Source organism: Lactuca virosa, chromosome 5, assembly GCF_052849685.1.
Source record: "Lactuca virosa cultivar CGN04683 chromosome 5, Lactuca_virosa_CGN04683_v6, whole genome shotgun sequence".
Lineage (NCBI taxonomy): Eukaryota > Viridiplantae > Streptophyta > Magnoliopsida > Asterales > Asteraceae > Lactuca > Lactuca virosa.
Window position 1 is genome coordinate 130163023 of NC_136430.1, and position 17428 is coordinate 130180450.

Consider the following 17428-nt stretch of genomic DNA (forward strand, 5'->3'; position numbering starts at 1 on the left):
CCGTGCCGGTTTTGTCGCGAAACTTCGACAGGTCATAACTTCTTCATTATAACTCGGATTTTGGTATTATTTATATATCTGTAATCGTTGTCACGACCACTACAACTTTCTTAATAGATATCGGCTTTATCTAATATTTATTTTTGACGCTCATTTTTATTCTTAATTAATTAAACCCTAATAATTAAGCATAAAACACATAATTCACATGATATTCACATAATTCGTTTTCATTTCATCAAAATGAGTTACAAAGGTTAACCTAGACTATAATGTCAATATTAATGCCTAGCCTAGAAACACGGGCATTGCAAAAATACTTCAATGTATATTTTTCATTAGCTTTTTATCTATAAAATATTGAATTATAATAAATTTTGTAATTGTTGTTCATAATTTTAATTCTCACCAAACAATTTATTTTAAACTTGATTAATATTATGTTATATATATATATATATATATATATATATATATATATATATATATATATATATATATATATATATATATATATATATATATATATATATATATAGAGAGAGAGAGAGAGAGAGAGAGAGAGGTAAGTTCAATTGAGAAAAAATAAAAGGTTGAGAATGGGGGAATCATTCTCAGCCAATCATTTATCTAACATGTTCACCTTAAAAAAAAGCGTGTGTCCCTTTTTCATTAAGGGTATCTTTGTAAATTAGCAACTTTTTACATAGAACTTATCTGTTCGTTGTTGTTATCAGTTTCCAATTTGATGATATCTTTAGCTCGTTTGAATCGGATATGAGGAATTCATTCTTTTCTTTATATAACTCGTTAGCAATTATACGTATTTTTTCCATTAATCGTGAAGTTTCGCATCTGTGTTTCAGTTTTGTTCTTCGTATTCGGTTTCCGATTTGATCGGGTATGTATATCGTTTGATTCGGATAGATTATCAAGATTATTGCTTTATATAATTTGTTTGGAATTACGCGTAATATTTTCGTTTTGGAGTTGTTTAATCGGAGTTCATTATCAAGATTATCAAGTTTCGAATATGTATTGGAGTTATTTCAACGGATTTTTGTTATGTAGTTTGAGATATTTATTTCGAATCGGAGCTGATTTAATTTTTAATCGGATATATCGTTGTAGTTTTTACGCTCTGAACTAAGAGAGATTGCTTCATTACATCATCTGATCGATCTGATTTAAGTTTCTTTCAGATATTTTGTACGTTGAGGTGAGATATATTCGAAATTAACCAGGTTTTCATCTTTACGACTTTTTTGTGAGATATATTCGATATTAAGATTGTTTTTGTTTATTTATACAGATCATTTGGTTTATTATGTCGAATTCTAGTGTTATTGATGGTGATTTGTATTCTTCTATGAGTGAGAGTGAAGAAGAAGATGTTGAGAACTCATTTTTTGAAGGTATCAGTTATTGATTTATTTTGTTGTTTTTAATTTTGTTGATTATCATTTAAAAAATTGTTGTCTTATTCATATATGAATAAATGTGTGATAATTGTAATTTCGAATTTTTTATATTTCTCTTTTTATTCATATATGGATAAGTTATGTTTATTTTATATGTCACACCCCAAAACCAGAATGGCGGAAACGTTCTGGGGTGGAGGACGTCATGTATAACATCACAACCAATGTATAATAGCAATCATAGCAACGCAACCATTACATTGAATACTTAAATAAAAATGTTTACATCAATTTGGAAATTGTCAGAAACTTGTTTGAATTACATCGTATAGTTTGTATGAATATAAACATTAAACTCTAATTGCTCCAACTCCTCAAAAACCCAGCAGGTACCTGTCTACTGATTTCCTGAGAATACAAGCAGTTTAAAAATATCAGCATAAAGCTGGTGAGTTCATAAGCAGTAGTTTGTAATGAAAAACTTGTTGATGAACTAGTAGAAATGTTTGTATAGTTTCAAGAAAATCCGATATTTTCTTTAGCAAAAATGTAGCGTTATCGATTCCATATAAAACCATGAATGTTCGTTACTGAAAAAATGTAGTGATATGCGAAAATACTACCTCATGTGACTAGATAAAGCTAATCATGAAGTATAAGTATTTTGTATGTGAAACCATTGCATAATCAGTTTTGTTTGAAAACGCTGGCTTTAGCCAGTATAAGTAGTGTGTTTTAGTTCTATTTAGTATAAATAAAACCCTTGAAGAGTGCCAGGTTGTAAACTAACGGTGAATTATACAAAATGTGAGTCGTATAACCATGCTTGATATGACTAGAGACCTTTCCAACGTTCTTCAGGCGTCGAGTTAAATGACATTTGTCACCCCAGGCATGCCTGCCTAACTGTAGCTAGCAGTTCGGGTGTGGGATTGTCAGTCCCGAATAGATCTATTCACAAATCTCATGCTCTCCCTCCAGTAGAGTCCGGTTATACTATGATAGGATTTATCCTTGTACACCTAAGGGTACAGTATTGAAGTAGTGCATCACAGTATCGTACAATCTAGTTTACATGTAGTGTAGTAGCGTTCTACCATAGTGAAAATCCGTATGTATACCGTGTATAGTGATATTTATAGTGATAACGTAGTGATGTAAACTGTAAACTATTCATGTCTTAGTGCATATGTAGTGAAAATTCTTGTACTTGTCATATTTAGAAAATCCCAAACTATACCGATTATAGTTTCCATGTATAACGTAGTGAATAGCGAATCCGGAAAACTATGCAATTTTAGTGAAAACGACCCTTATGCTCAACACAGTACAAAAGGGTTAAAGTATGAGAATTGCATGAGTTTTGAAATCATTTATGTTTATCTTGTATCCTCCCCCTGAAAACATTAAAAACACGGAGAAAGTAGGGGTATGAACTCACCTCAGGTAAGTGGTTTGATTGAAAGATCGATACGAAGATCCGGGTGTTCAAGTGAAGCCTTGAACACGATTCGATCCTAATAACATGCAATGACACATAAACGAGTGAAAGAAGGTATTTCACCACTATAAGTGATGGAAAACCACTCTAGGGACTTGAAACTATTTGCACCAAGTGATAGGACCTTGTAGGATGGAGTGTAGGGGGTGTATGGCCACCTATAGTGTGTGTGCGGCCCAATGGGTGTGCGGCCGTACACTCATGAAATGAGGTGTCTTCGAAGTGTTCTCAAGGTCCCTACTCACATCCACTAAGTGTTCAAGGTCTATACCCAATTGTAGTGCAAGATAATGGTCCTAGAAGTGGGTTTATGCTCCTAGAATGGGTGTATGGTCGCACACAAGAGTGTGTGGTCGCACACTTGGGTGTGCTGCCGCACACGTGGAGTGTGCTGCCACACAAGGGTGTGTGCGGCCGTACACAGGTGTGTGCGGTCGTACACCCCTCAAAATGATGCCCAAAATGTCTATTCCAAAGTGCAACAAGGCTAGGGGCATGTCTACATCGATTATGGAAGTTAAATTCTCACTTTGGAGGGTGTTTTAAGGGTGTGCGGCCACCCTAGGTGGGGTGTGCGGCCGCACTCACTTCCAAACACGAAGAACATGTTGGTTTTGCATACTTAGGACTTACATAGAGTGGTCTTTCATGGATTGTAAGCTAGAGGAAGAAGTACTCACGTTCTTGAAGCTTTGGAAGGTTCAAAGTTGAAGAAACTTGAGAGGAAATGAGGTTGTGTGCTGCCAAGGTGCTAAAGGAATGAAAGGAAGGGGGCTACCCTTTATATAGGGGTAAGGGTGCTGCCCAAAAGTGAGTGTGCTGCCAAGGGAGTGGGTGTGCGGTCGCACACCCATGTGTACGGCCGTACACTCCTCCAAGAGGTGTGTATGGCCCGATTTTCTCACTATTCAACACTTTGACTCATTCCTAAACTCAACCTTGGTTATATATAAGCTTACAACACTTAAATAAACCCTTAAATAGCATCAGAAATCAACAAAACAAGTTGAATATTGATTGAATTGACTAAGTGTACAAGATTGAAGTTTCCGGGTTGTCACATCATCCCCCCGTTTGAGGGAATTTCGTCCCGAAATTCAAAAACAAAGCACATTCATGAACTTGAAAAGAGATGGGGATACTTCTACTTCATTAAATCCTCGCGCTCCCAAGTGAATTCAGGACCCCGCTTGGCATTCCAGCGGACCTTCACTATCGGGATGCGACTCTGTTTCGTACGGTTGACTTCCCGATCCATGATTTCGACACGTTCTTCCACGAAGTGTAGACCTTCTTCCAATTCAATCTCATCGAGAGGAATCACAAGTGCCTCGTTGGACATACACTTCTTTAGGTTCGACACGTGGAAGACAGGATGGATGTTGCTGAGTTCTCGTGGTAACTGTAGTTTGTATCCTACGGGACCGATCCTAGCAAGGATCTCAAATGCTCCAATGTACCTTGGGTTTAGCTTTCCACGTTTTCCGAAACGTATCATGCCTTTCCAGGGTGAGACCTTTAGGAGGACGCGGTCACCAACCTGGAATTCCAAGGGTTTTCGTCTCTTATTGGCGTAGCTCTTTTGTCTATCCCGAGATGTTTTCAGTCGCTCTCAGATTTGTACGATCTTTGATGTTGTCTCTCGGATGATTTCAGGTCCAGTGAGAGTACTGTCGGGGACTTGACCCCTGGCTAGCTGCGTGTCACCCACTTCAGCCCAACACAGAGGGGATCTGCACTTGCGTCCATAGAGGGCTTCAAACGGCGCAACCTTGATGCTGGTATGGTAGATGTTGTTGTAGGAAAATTCGACCAAAGGAAGATGAGTGTCCCATGACATACCGAAGTCGATGACACATGCTCTCAACATATCTTCCAATGTCTGGATTGTCCTCTCACTCTGACCATCTGTTTGAGGATGATAAGTTGTGCTCATATCCAACTTAGTTCCAAGTGCCTTCTGAAGCGATTGCCAGATTCTTGAGGTGAACCTTCTATCTCGGTCAGAGATAATGGATACAGGTACCCCATGAAGGCGATCTATCTGTTGAATGTAGATCCGTGTAAGTCTCTCCATCTTGAAGTTTTCTTTGATTGGCAGGAAGTGGGCGGATTTAGTCAACCGATCGACAATCACCCAGATGGCGTCGTGCCCACTCGGGGATCTAGGTAACTTAGTGATAAAATCCATTGTTATCATTTCCCACTTCCACTCAGGTATTTCTGGCTGCTGAAGTAAACCTGAGGGCTTCTGATATTCCACCTTCACCTTGGCGCAAGTCAAGCACTTGCTCACGAAGGTTGCAATTTCTGCTTTCATGTTTGGCCACCAATAGAGCTTCTTGAGATCCAAATACATCTTATCTGAACCTGGGTGAATGGATTATTTCATTTTGTGAGCCTCATTCATGACAACCTCTCTGTACCCGCCAAACTTTGGGGTCCAGATCCGGTTCATGAAATAGTACACTCCGTCTCCCTTAACCTCTAAGTTCTTGTCCATTCCCCGCAATGCTTCGTCCGCCACTTTCTCTGGTTTCAAGGCTTCCTTCTGAGCCCCTCGGATTTGTGCGGATAGATGGGAACGAACGGTCATTGTCAATGCCTTCACCTTTCGCCCTGAATACTCCTTTTGGCTGAGGGCATCTGCTACCACATTGGCCTTGCCGGGATGGTAGCGAATTTCTCACTCGTAGTCACTGAGTAGCTCTACCCATCGCCGCTGTCTCATGTTCAACTCTTTCTGATCAAAGATGTGCTGCAAGCTCTTATGGTCGGTGAAGATAGTGCACTTGGTTCCATAGAGATAGTGTCTCCAGATTTTCAATGCAAAGACCACTGCTCCCAACTCTAAATCATGAGTTGTGTAATTGACCTCGTGTGTTTTCAACTGCCTCAAGGCATAGGCGATGACCTTTCCTCGCTGCATGAGCACACAGCCTAAGCCCTGGTTGGATGCATCACAATAGACCACGAAGTCTTCCGTCCCTTCGGGCAAGGACAAGATAGGTGCGCTGCACAGGGCCTGCTTCAATGTTTGAAATGCAGTGTCTTGCTTAACTCCCCAACTAAAGGTTACACCTTTCTGTGGCAGGGTAGTTAAGGGCTTAGCGATTCTGGAGAAGTTCTGGATGAATCTGCGATAATAGCCCGCGAGGCCCAAGAATTGCCGGATTTTGGTGGGTGTCTTAGGTGCAGACCAATTTTCTATCGCTTTGATTTTGGAAGGGTCTACATGTATACCTTCCTTGCTAACCACATGCCCAAGCAAGTTCACCTTCCTGATCCAGAACTCGCACTTTGAAAATTTTGCATATAGCTTTTCCGCCCTTAATGTTTCCAGCACCTGCCTCAAGTGCTGTTTATGATCGTTCTCATTTCGAGAGTAGACGAGTATATCGTCGATGAACACGATCACAAACTTGTCCAGGAAAGGGCGGCACACCCGATTCATCAGATCCATGAATAATGTCGGTGCGTTGGTCAAACCAAAGGGCATCACTACAAATTCGTAGTGTCCATAGCGAGTTCGGAATGCTGTCTTGGGCACATCATTCTCGTGAACTCACAATTGATGGTACCCTGACCTCAGATCTATCTTTGAGAAATAACTGGCTCCCTGAAGTTGGTCAAAGAGATCATCGATTCGGGGTAAGGGGTATTGGTTCTTGATGGTCAACTTATTCAGTTCTCGGTAGTCAATGCACATCCGAAAGGATCCATTCTTCTTTTTCACAAATAAGATCGGAGCTCCCCAGGGTGAGGAACTCGGCCTTATGAACCCTTTGTTGATCAGCTCATTGAGCTGGCTGGATAACTCTTGCATTTCTGCCGGCGCTAAACGATAAGGAGATTTAGCTACAGGAGTAGCTCCAGGGATTAAGTCGATACGAAACTCGACTTGACGCTCGGGAGGAATTCATGGGAGGTCTTCAGGGAAGACATCAGGGAAGTTGCAGACTTCGGGAAGACTCTCGAGTTATTTACCTTTTTGAGTCTCATCAACAACATGAGCTAGAAACGCATGACATTCCTTCCGCATGTACTTCTGAGCTTTGATGCACGAGATGATACGAAGGTTCGAGCTAAGCTTATCTCCGTAAATCATGAGGGTTTCACCAGAGGGAAGATTGAGACAGATAGCTTTCTTGAAACAAATAATATCAGCACGATTGGAGCTCAACCAGTCCATGTCGATGATGACATCAAAGCTCTTGATGGATATCGGCATAAGATCGATGGGAAAGGAGTGATTGTCGAGGGTAAGAGTACAGCCTATGAATATGTCGTTAGCGCTCTCTTTCTTTTCGTTATCCATTTCGATGGTGAACGTTTCGGTTAAAGGTTGGGATTTACATTTGATTAGATGCTTGAATGCATGACTAACAAAACTCCTCTCCGCACCAGAATCGAAAAGAATGCATGCATAAGAGTTGTCAAGGAGGAACGTACCCGTAACAACGGTAGGATCAGCGACCGCTTCATTCTGGCCCATTGCCAAAAATCTCCCTGTATTGCCACCAGTTGTTGCCTTGGGGCAGTTTCTCCTGAAATGCCCAACCTCTCCACATCCATAACAAGCTTGACCCACACCTGCTCTCGCAGTCTGGTTGGTTGGTTGGGCTGGCACCTTACAGTATCGAGCTGTGTGACCCTTCTTCCCACAGCTGTTGCAACTCAACTCACGGCAGGGTCTGTGATGATGGAAGTTACACTTGTTGCACAAAGGTAGTTTCCCAGCATAAACACCGGTAGGAGCTTGGGTGGTTGGAACAGTAGTTGGGGCAGCAGCAGGAGCAGTAACAGCATGAACTGCCACTGTTTGTTGTTTCTTGGAGGGCTCCTACGAAGACTGACCCTTCCGCTTGTTCCATGATTTCTTCTTCTTCCCACCACTTTCCTTCTGTGGCTCGGGAACAGCTGCCACCTTATCTAGATCGACCCCATTATCGATCAGCACCTGCGCCAGATCCTTGGCGCTCTCAAATGTAGTTGGTCTAGTAGCCAAGACATTTCCTTTGGTTGGTTGTGTCAGTCCCCATATGTACCTCTCGATTTTCTTGCTTTCCGGGATGACCATTCCCAGACAGAGGAGTGCTAAATCACAGAACCTAGCAGTGTAGGTGGCAGTATCAGAACCCTTCATCTTCAAGTTCCAAAGTTCGTGCTCCAACTTTTACACTTCGCCCCTCGGGCAGTATTCAGCCAGCATGAGTTCCTTCAGTCTTTCCCAACCCATGGCATTAGCCACTGGCAGGGTTAGGGTTTTGACTCGACCATTCCACCAGGTCAAAGCTCTGTCGGTGAAGGTGCAGGCGGCAAACTTCACCTTGTTTGCTTCGGAACAGGCACAAATTTCGAAGATGGATTCGATCTTCTCGAACCATCGAGTCAGCGCGATGACTCATCCGTTTCCGTCGAAGGACTTGGGTTTTGCGGTCATGAAGTCCTTGTAGGAACACTCCTTTTGATGCCCCTGACTTCCATCTTGCCGTTGGGGGTCGGTTCCACCTCCAGCCCCACCAGAGTTCACTTGTGCCATTGCTGCGGTTACAGCGGCGGTAACTGCTGCCTGGAACATGACGGGGTCGAACTGGGGTGGTGGTGGTGGCGGCGGTGTGTCGTTCCTTCGGTTGGATCTTGGTCGAGGAGGCATCTTCTTCTAGAAACAATCAGGAAGAAGAGGATGGTAAGTCCTCAAGATATATGAAACAAAATATATCTCATCCTGATAAACAAGTGTTCTACCAAGCGATAAGCAAGAAAGGTTACTAATGTAACTAAGTTATCGCTACGAAATAGATAGGTAGTAACACTAAGAATGAATCTCCTCACTGAATTTGGCTCTAGCGAAATACTCCTATAGTATTTTCTAGTGAATGTTTTTGGTAAGTTTTAGGCCTGCTGTAACACCACCGTCACTCCCAAGCACATGTTAGTCATGTTTTGACTGAATATAGTTGATCAGGCTATATTCAGCCGAAACATGATTACATAACTGCCCAGGTTTGACCGCAGTGTCCCAACATCCAAATACTTTTTGTGTTGTTCCACTAATGACACAAATTCTGTTAGGTATGCATCCTCGTATACTTTTTATAAAAATACTTATATTTTTGAAAGTATACTTTTAGTGTAGAGCACTTAGGCCCCTTTAGTGTTTATAGTTGTATACCACGTAAGGTTCGGTATACTAGTTCGCTATAAATAAGGGCTCTGATACCAATCTGTCACACCCCAAAACCAGAATGGCGGAAACATTCTGGGGTGGAGGACGTCATGTATAGCATCACAACCAATGTATAATAGCAATCATAGCAACGCAACCATTACATTGAATACTTAAATAAAAATGTTTACATCAATTTGGAAATTGTCAGAAACTTGTTTGAATTACATCGTATAGTTTGTATGAATATAAACATTAAACTCTTATTGCTCCAACTCCTCAAAAACCCAGCAGGTACCTGTCTACTGATTTCCTGATAATACAAGCAGTTTAAAAATATCAGCATAAAGCTGGTGAGTTCATAAGCAGTAGTTTGTAATGAAAAACTTGTTAATGAACTAGCATAAATGTTTGTATAGTTTCAAGAAAATCCGATATTTTCTTTAGCGAAAATGTAGCGTTATCGATTCCATATAAAACCATGAATGTTCGTTACTGAAAAACTGTAGTGATATGCGAAAATACTACCTCATGTGACTAGATAAAGCTAATCATGAAGTATAAGTATTTTGTATGTGAAACCATTGCATAATCAGTTTTGTTTGAAAACCCTGGCTTTAGCCAGTATACGTAGTGTGTTTTAGTTCTATTTAGTATAAATAAAACCCTTGAAGAGTGCCAGGTTGTAAACTAACGGTGAATTATACATAATTTGAGTCGTATAACCATGCTTGATATGACTAGAGACCTTTCCAACGTTCTTCATCGGATCATGGCCCAGATACACTCGTCCCTTCTTTCTCCGTCTAGATGCCCAGGTCAAATCCATTTTTGGATCACTTTTTTTGGGGTTAATCCGACCTTCTTTCCCATGCATTTCTTAGGGCTTTCGGCGTCGAGTTAAATGACATTTGTCACCCCAGGCATGCCTGCCTAACTGTAGCTAGCAGTTCGGGTGTGGGATTGTCAGTCCCGAATAGATCTATTCACAAATCTCACGCTCTCCCTCTAGGAGACTCCGGTTATACTATGATAGGATTTATCCTTGTACACCTAAGGGTACAGTATTGAAGTAGTGTCTCACAGTATCGTACAATCTAGTTTACATGTAGTGTAGTAGCGTTCTACCATAGTGAAAATCCGTATGTATACCGTGTATAGTGATATTTATAGTGATAACGTAGTGATGTAAACTGTAAACTATTCATGTCTTAGTGCATATGTAGTGAAAATTCTTGTACTTGTCATATTTAGAAAATCCCAAACTATACCGATTATAGTTTCCATGTATAACGTAGTGAATAGCGAATCCGGAAAACTGTGCAATTTTAGTGAAAACGACCCTTATGCTCAACACAGTACAAAAGGGTTAAAGTATGAGAATTGCATGAGTTTTGAAAGCATTTATGTTTAGCTTGTATCCTCCCCCTGAAAACATTAAAAACACGGAGAAAGTAGGGGTATGAACTCACCTCGGGTAAGTGGTTTGATTGAAAGATCGATACGAAGATCCGGGTGTTCAAGTGAAGCCTTGAACACGATTCGATCCTAATAACATGCAATGACACATAAACGAGTGAAAGAAGGTATTTCACCACTATAAGTGATGGAAAACCACTCTAGGGACTTGAAACTATTTGCACCAAGTGATAGGACCTTGTAGGATGGAGGGTAGGGGGTGTATGGCCACCTAGAGTGTGTGTGTGGCCATGAGTGTGCGGCCCAATGGGTGTGCGGCCGTACACTCATGAAATGAGGTGTCTTCGAAGTGTTCTCAAGGTCCCTACTCACATCCACTAAGTGTTCAAGGTCTATACCCAATTGTAGTGCAAGATAATGGTCCTAGAAGTGGGTTTATGGTCCTAGAATGGGTGTATGGTCGCACACAAGAGTGTGTGGTCGCACACTTGGGTGTGCTGCCGCACACGTGGAGTGTGCTGCCGCACAAGGGTGTGTGCGGCCATACACAGGTGTGTGCGGTCGTACACCCCTCAAAATGATGCCCAAAATGTCCATTCCAAAGTGCAACAAGGCTAGGGGCATGTCTACATCGATTATGGAAGTTAAATTCTCACTTTGGAGGGTGTTTTAAGGGTGTGCGGCCACCCTAGGGGGGTGTGCGGCCGCACTCATTTCCAAACACGAAGAACATGTCGTTTTTGCATACTTAGGACTTGGATAGAGTGGTCTTTCATGGATTGTAAGCTAGAGGAAGAAGTACTCACGTTCTTGAAGCTTTGGAAGGTTCAAAGTTGAAGAAACTTGAGAGGAAATGAGGTTGTGTGCTGCCAAGGTGCTAAAGGAATGAAAGGAAGGGGGCTACCCTTTATATAGGGGTAAGGGTACTGCCCAAAAGTGTGTGTGCTGCCAAGGGAGTGGGTGTGCGGCCGCACACCCATGTGTACGGCCGTACACTCCTCCAAGAGGTGTGTATGGCCTGATTTTCTCACTATTCAACACTTTGACTCATTCCTGAACTCAATCTTGGTTATATATAAGCTTAGAATACTTAAATGAACCCTTCAATAGCATCAGAAATCAACAAAACAAGTTGAATATTGATTGAGTTGACTAAGTGTACAAGATTGAAGTTTCCGAGTTGTCACATTATATATTTTGAATGCTCATGAATTTTATGTATTCATATATGAATGTTTTATTCATATATGAATGTTTTTTGTTTTATTCATATGAGTTTTATGTATTCATATATGATTTGTTTTATTCATATATTATTGTTTTATTCATGCATTATTGTATTGATTTAGATTTATAATTTTTTAGGTGGTGAATCTTCGAGTTCAGTTCATGATGCGCAATATTGTGATGATATAATTGGAGAACATGTCTATAAGCCAGATGTACCTGTTCAACTTATTCCATTTAAGGGTTTAATCTTCAAATCATTAAAGTTGGCTATCAAAATGTATTCTGAGTATGTTGAAATTGGTGGTTTTGATGTGAGACTGAGCACGCAGTCAAGGTTTGATAACAAGATTATAAAGAAGAAACATGTTATATGTAATCGTGGTGGCAAACAGAAAAAGAACTCTTGTGACACATTGGGTACAAGTGGTGTTAGGAGGAAACGAAATTCAAATTCAAGAGCTATTGGTTGTCAAGCAAAGATTATATTTGAATCTGTGTATGGAACTCCAGATTATAAAGTTTATCAGTTTGATGAACTTCACAATCATCCACTTGAGAAGAGAAGCGATTTAAAAAAAGCGAGGCAAATGTCATATTCAGAAAAAGAGTTTATTGTGCGTGCTTCCACATCAAAAATAGGTCCAACTATGGCTCATAAGTTGAGGGCAAGTCTGAGAGGTGGGTATGAGTTTGTAAAGCCCAAAGTAGTTGACTATAAAGATTTAAGGAGAGATATCAACAGGATTATTGGTTATAAAGATGCCCAAATGATAGTAAACACAATGAATGACCGTCGAGCTCACTATCCAAATTACTCATTTGAGTTTGATTGTCAAGACGATGTTTTGGACTGTATGTTTTGCGCTGATGAAATGGAGAAGGCATATTATGCTGAATTTGGTGATGCTATATCGTTTGATGCGACTTTCCGAAAAAACAAGTAAGTTATTCTATCTACTTTTTTTTATATCTTATTAATATATGAATATTTTTAACTTTATGTTTAATGTTCAGTTTTTATTGTTGAAATATTGTAGTTGTATTCATAGATGAATATTTTTATATTCACTTATGAATACATCAAAATTGACTTTAATGAACATTTTTTTTGTGTGTTAGGTATCGAATGGATTTTGTTCCATTTACTGCTATTAACCATCATAAAAAATCGGTTACTGTTGGATCGGGGTTGCTAAGCAATGAAAGCATTGAGTCTTACTCTTGGTTGCTTAAAGCATTTCTTAAAACTCATGGGAAAGAAACAACACTTGTTTTAACCGATCAAGATGTTGCAATAAAACAAGTTGTTGAGAATGTGTTTCCTAATTCAAAACACCGATTATGTATGTGGCATATAATGAAAAAGATGAAAAAAGGTATTATTTTAATATAATGAATATTGATTGTTATTTTACTTATTATTATTTATTCATTTATGAATATTTTTGTTTTAATACAGATATCAGATGATTTATTTACGAACACAGACTTTAGAAAAAGGTTTTCGAAGCTTGTTTGGGACATTAATATGAAACCTGATGTTTTTGAGGTGAAGTGGGGTTTGCTTATGAAGGAATTCAATCTTGAAGACACAAGATGGTTTAAAGACATGTTTACAATACGTGAGTCATGGATACCTAGATATTTTAGTGATATTCCAGTGTGTGGTTTGATGAAGACTACGTCGAGGTCAGAGAGTATGAATTCATTCTTTAATACATACTCAGAAAGTGGGAACTTACTTTTGAATTTCATGATAAATTACGACACTGCCATTCAAAAGCAAAGGAATACTCAACGAGAGCTTGATAAGGCATCAAAGAAAGCCTCATATAAAATGCAAACACCTCGAGAAATAGAACTGCAAGCATCAAAGGTTTATACAAGTACATTATTTTTTGAGGTGCAAAAAGAAATATATAAAGCATGTTTGTTCTGTACATACTCATATGTTGGTATTGAAGATGGTTGGGAAGTTTACATTGTGCGGCACAACAACAGTAAAAGCGAATTTAAGGTAATTTACTAGTTTTTTATGAAAAATGTAATAATATTCATATATGAATATGAGAATATTCATATATGAATATTCATATTTTCATATATGAATATATGAATATATGAGTGTTGATATGAGTATTCTTATATGAATGTAAATGTGTAAATTTTGTTTTTGTATCAAGTTGAAATAAAAGCTGAAGAGAAAGAAATAAATTGCAGTTGTGAATATTTTAAGCGTGTGGGTGTTTTATGCAGACATGCTTTTACAATAATGATGAGATGTGGTGTTAAAGAAATTCCTGAAAGGTACATTTTGAAAAGATGGAGAAAGGATGTGATATCAAGAAATTATCGTTTTAGTTCTCTTCAATCCGATTCAAGTGATTGTGAGAATGTAAAGCTAGTGAATGATTCATATTATAGTTTTGAATCATGTTTGGATATTGTAAGAGACGACAAAAAGAAATTGATTTTGTTTGCTGAGAAACAACAAATGTTGTTGAAGGAATTTGAGAGTGATTATATATCTGCTGGATTGAAAAGCAAGACAGATGGTGAAGTCGTATGCAAGCTTTTGGGTGTTACTATTCCTATTCCAGAAGAGACTAATATTCATGTTCCTGAAGTTCAAAGCAATAAAGGTTCTGGAATCAAGAAAAGAATTCCAAGTGCAGGTGAAGTAGCATATGAAAATTCTAAAAAAGAACATAGAATGTGTTCAGGATGTGGAAAACGAGTTCCACACAATTTACATACTTGTCCAGAAATAGTTGGAGCTGCTAAATCAGCAAAAGACAGTTAGGGATTTTTTAGTTTTTTATTTTTATTTTTTTTTTGTTTTTATTCATTTATGAATATATGCAGATAAAAACAATAAACAATAATATTCATGTATGAATAATACACATTTATATTGATACGGTAAATTGATATGTTGATATTTGTTTTTTAAATTACTATAAAATAAGTTATATTGATATGGTAAATTATTCATAAATTAATAATATCATATCAATAATATGTGCATTCATTTATCATTGAAGATGTTATTATTTACATATTAAAGGTAAATGAATATAACATGTTTGTGTTCAATTATGATTAAACTAAAATAAAATTGAGAAATGTATATACCATAAATGAATACAAATATGTATATTCATATATGAAGTTTGTTATATTCATATAGTAATAAATAAGTTATATTCATAAATGAATACAAATATGTAAGATGACAAAAAGAAATTGGCTTTGTTTGACGAGAAACAACAGATGATGTTGAAGGAATTTGAGAGTGAGAGTGATTATACATCTGCGAGATTGAAAATCAAGACAGATGTTGAAGTTGTATGTAAACTAATATAAATGAATATAAATATGTGAAATTTGTTATACTAATAAATAAGTTATATTATATATCATATTCGTATTCATTTATGAATAAACAGAAATAAAATTTGAAAATATTTAAATATAAAAAAAAGACAGAAATAAGCTAACTTGTTTCTACTAATAAATAAGTTATATTCATATCTGAAATTTGTTATATTAATATATGAAATTTGTTATACTGACATATTACTACTAACTTAATCATAAATGAATATATCATATTCGTATTCATTTATGAATAAGCAGAAATAAACTTTGAAAATATTTGAATATAAAAAAATGACAGAAATAAGCAAACTTGTTTCTATTACATAATCATTCATCACAAGATTATAAAACCTTTTCATAAGCATTTCACAAACTATTTAAACGATGTTCAATAACATTTAACAAACCATCTAAAACTTGTACTTCAAATTCGTTCATCTTCAACACAAACTGTTCTATAGCATCACACTTCATCACAAGCAATCATCGATATTCTTTTAACCTTTTTTGAATTATTTGCATAGCCTTATATGCATGATCAGTACGCACTTTGAATTCAACTTTTTGATATTTTTCAGCAAGATCCAACACCTTAGCCTTCAACATGTTAATTTCAGAAGTTAGCATTCGGTGTGCATACCTTTGCCTGAGCTTCTCTAAAGTAGTTTGTTGAACTGCACTTTCTTTATGAAGACCTGGTTTCCATTTTGATGTAAAGCCCCATTAGAAGCTTAGATTGGTCATTTAGAGCCTTTAGGGCCTTGCATGCATGTAAAGTTTGCAACTTTACGTGATAATCATGCCTTAGAAGCTTGGATCTGTAATCTGGAACCTTGGCATGGCTTAAAAAGTGTCTGCATGGATGAAGGTCTGCAAGGACTCGGCGAGTTGCATAGTCAACTCGGCGAGTCATATGAAGATGGTCATGAACTCGTCGAGTTGATGAACAAACTCGGCGAGTCCGTTGAAGATTGCCTTGAACTCGGCGAGTCGTTCGAAGACTCGGCGAGTCGGCTAGGGTTTCTCCCAATTCTTGGACACGTATGAACTCGGCGAGTTAAAGGGGAACTCGACGAGCCAATCAAGGATTTCACGACTTCTCGAGTTCAGGAAGGACTCGACGAGTCGGTGAACTATACTCGACGAGTCGAGTCAACATGGACTGTTGACTTTGACTGAGGACTTTGACTTTGACTAAGAGCTGACCAGTTGACTTCTGAGGGTATTCTGGTAATTTGGAGATTTATGAAAAAGGGTTTTATGGTATCTATAGGTGGTGGAAGTTCGTTTTGGTGATCCGAGAGTTGAGCTTTCTAGTTTCAGACGACAGTTGCGAGGTGAGTTATCCTCACTATACTAAGGGGCCTAAGGCACCAAGGTCGGCCCATTGGATATGTTATCCTAGCAATGTTAGATGTTGAGTATGAGTTAGTGTTGCATGCTAGTGGTTATGCCAGTTAGGTAGACCTGTAGCACTACATGTGATGTTATATGCTTATTGCATGCTTAGTGGTTATGTTGTATGTTATATGTTATGTGGGATGGGTTGAGGTTGTACTGCTCTGTGCGGTAGCCAACAGACCTTAGGAGCATTCCGGTTACGGGCTAAAGGGAGACTCGTACTGTGGGCTCGGGAGCATTCCAGTTACGCGCTAAAGGGAGACTCGTACTGTGGGTTTGGGGGTAATCCAGTTTGTAAAGCTGGGGACCCATTACATGTTGTTCAGTTGGTTATGATTACGGGCTAAAGGGAGACTCGTATTGTGGACTTGGGAGCATTCCAGTTACGGGCTAAAGGGAGACTCGTACTGTGGGCTCGGGGGTAATCCAGTCTGTAAAGCTGGGGACCTCTTACATGTTGTTCTGTTTGTTATGATATATTTATGTGGACTGTATGTGTATCGGTATTTTGGGGGAACTCACTAAGCTCTCGGGCTTACAGTTTCAGTTTATTGTTTCAGGTACATCAGGGGATCGCGGCAAGGCGAAGGCGTGATCGTACAGCTCCTCATGTTTTGTCTATGTTTCTGGGGAAACTCTAATATTATACATTTTGAAAACAAATTTGTAATGATTTTTAATGTTTTGTAATGTGTTTAAAAGTTTAAATTTGTTTGAATTTTTGGGTGTTACAAGTTGGTATCAGAGCCTTGGTTTGAGTGAATTGGAGGGACATTCGTGTAACTCCAGTCTCAAATCATGGAAAGGATTTTCAAAAATGATTTCTAAAATGGTTTTCAAAATAAGTAAAGGAGGATGCAGGGTGTACGATCAGCCGGAGCCAGTAAGTAGACCCCAAAATACCAT

General features: G+C 38.6%; 1 protein-coding gene across 1 annotated transcript; it reads left to right on the forward strand.

Moving 5' to 3' along the window:
* Nucleotides 1-1327: 1327 nt before the first annotated feature.
* On the forward strand, nt 1328-14625 carry LOC145111746 (protein FAR1-RELATED SEQUENCE 5-like). Its single transcript, XM_079047996.1, has 7 exons — nt 1328-1415; nt 11876-12680; nt 12860-13055; nt 13200-13616; nt 13705-13757; nt 13997-14538; nt 14606-14625. The coding sequence occupies exons 1-7, from the start codon at nt 1328-1330 to the stop codon at nt 14623-14625; spliced, it is 2121 nt and encodes a 706-aa protein (XP_078904122.1).
* Nucleotides 14626-17428: the final 2803 nt, after the last annotated feature.

Bases quoted from the DNA above. Each gene is read 5' to 3' on its own strand.
- LOC145111746 (XM_079047996.1), top strand. From the start codon at position 1,328: ATGTCGAATTCTAGTGTTATTGATGGTGATTTGTATTCTTCTATGAGT. The intron at 13,617-13,704 runs GTTTATACAAGT...TTGGTATTGAAG, and splicing joins TAGAACTGCAAGCATCAAAG to ATGGTTGGGAAGTTTACATT. The intron at 13,758-13,996 runs GTAATTTACTAG...TGTTTTATGCAG, and splicing joins ACAGTAAAAGCGAATTTAAG to ACATGCTTTTACAATAATGA.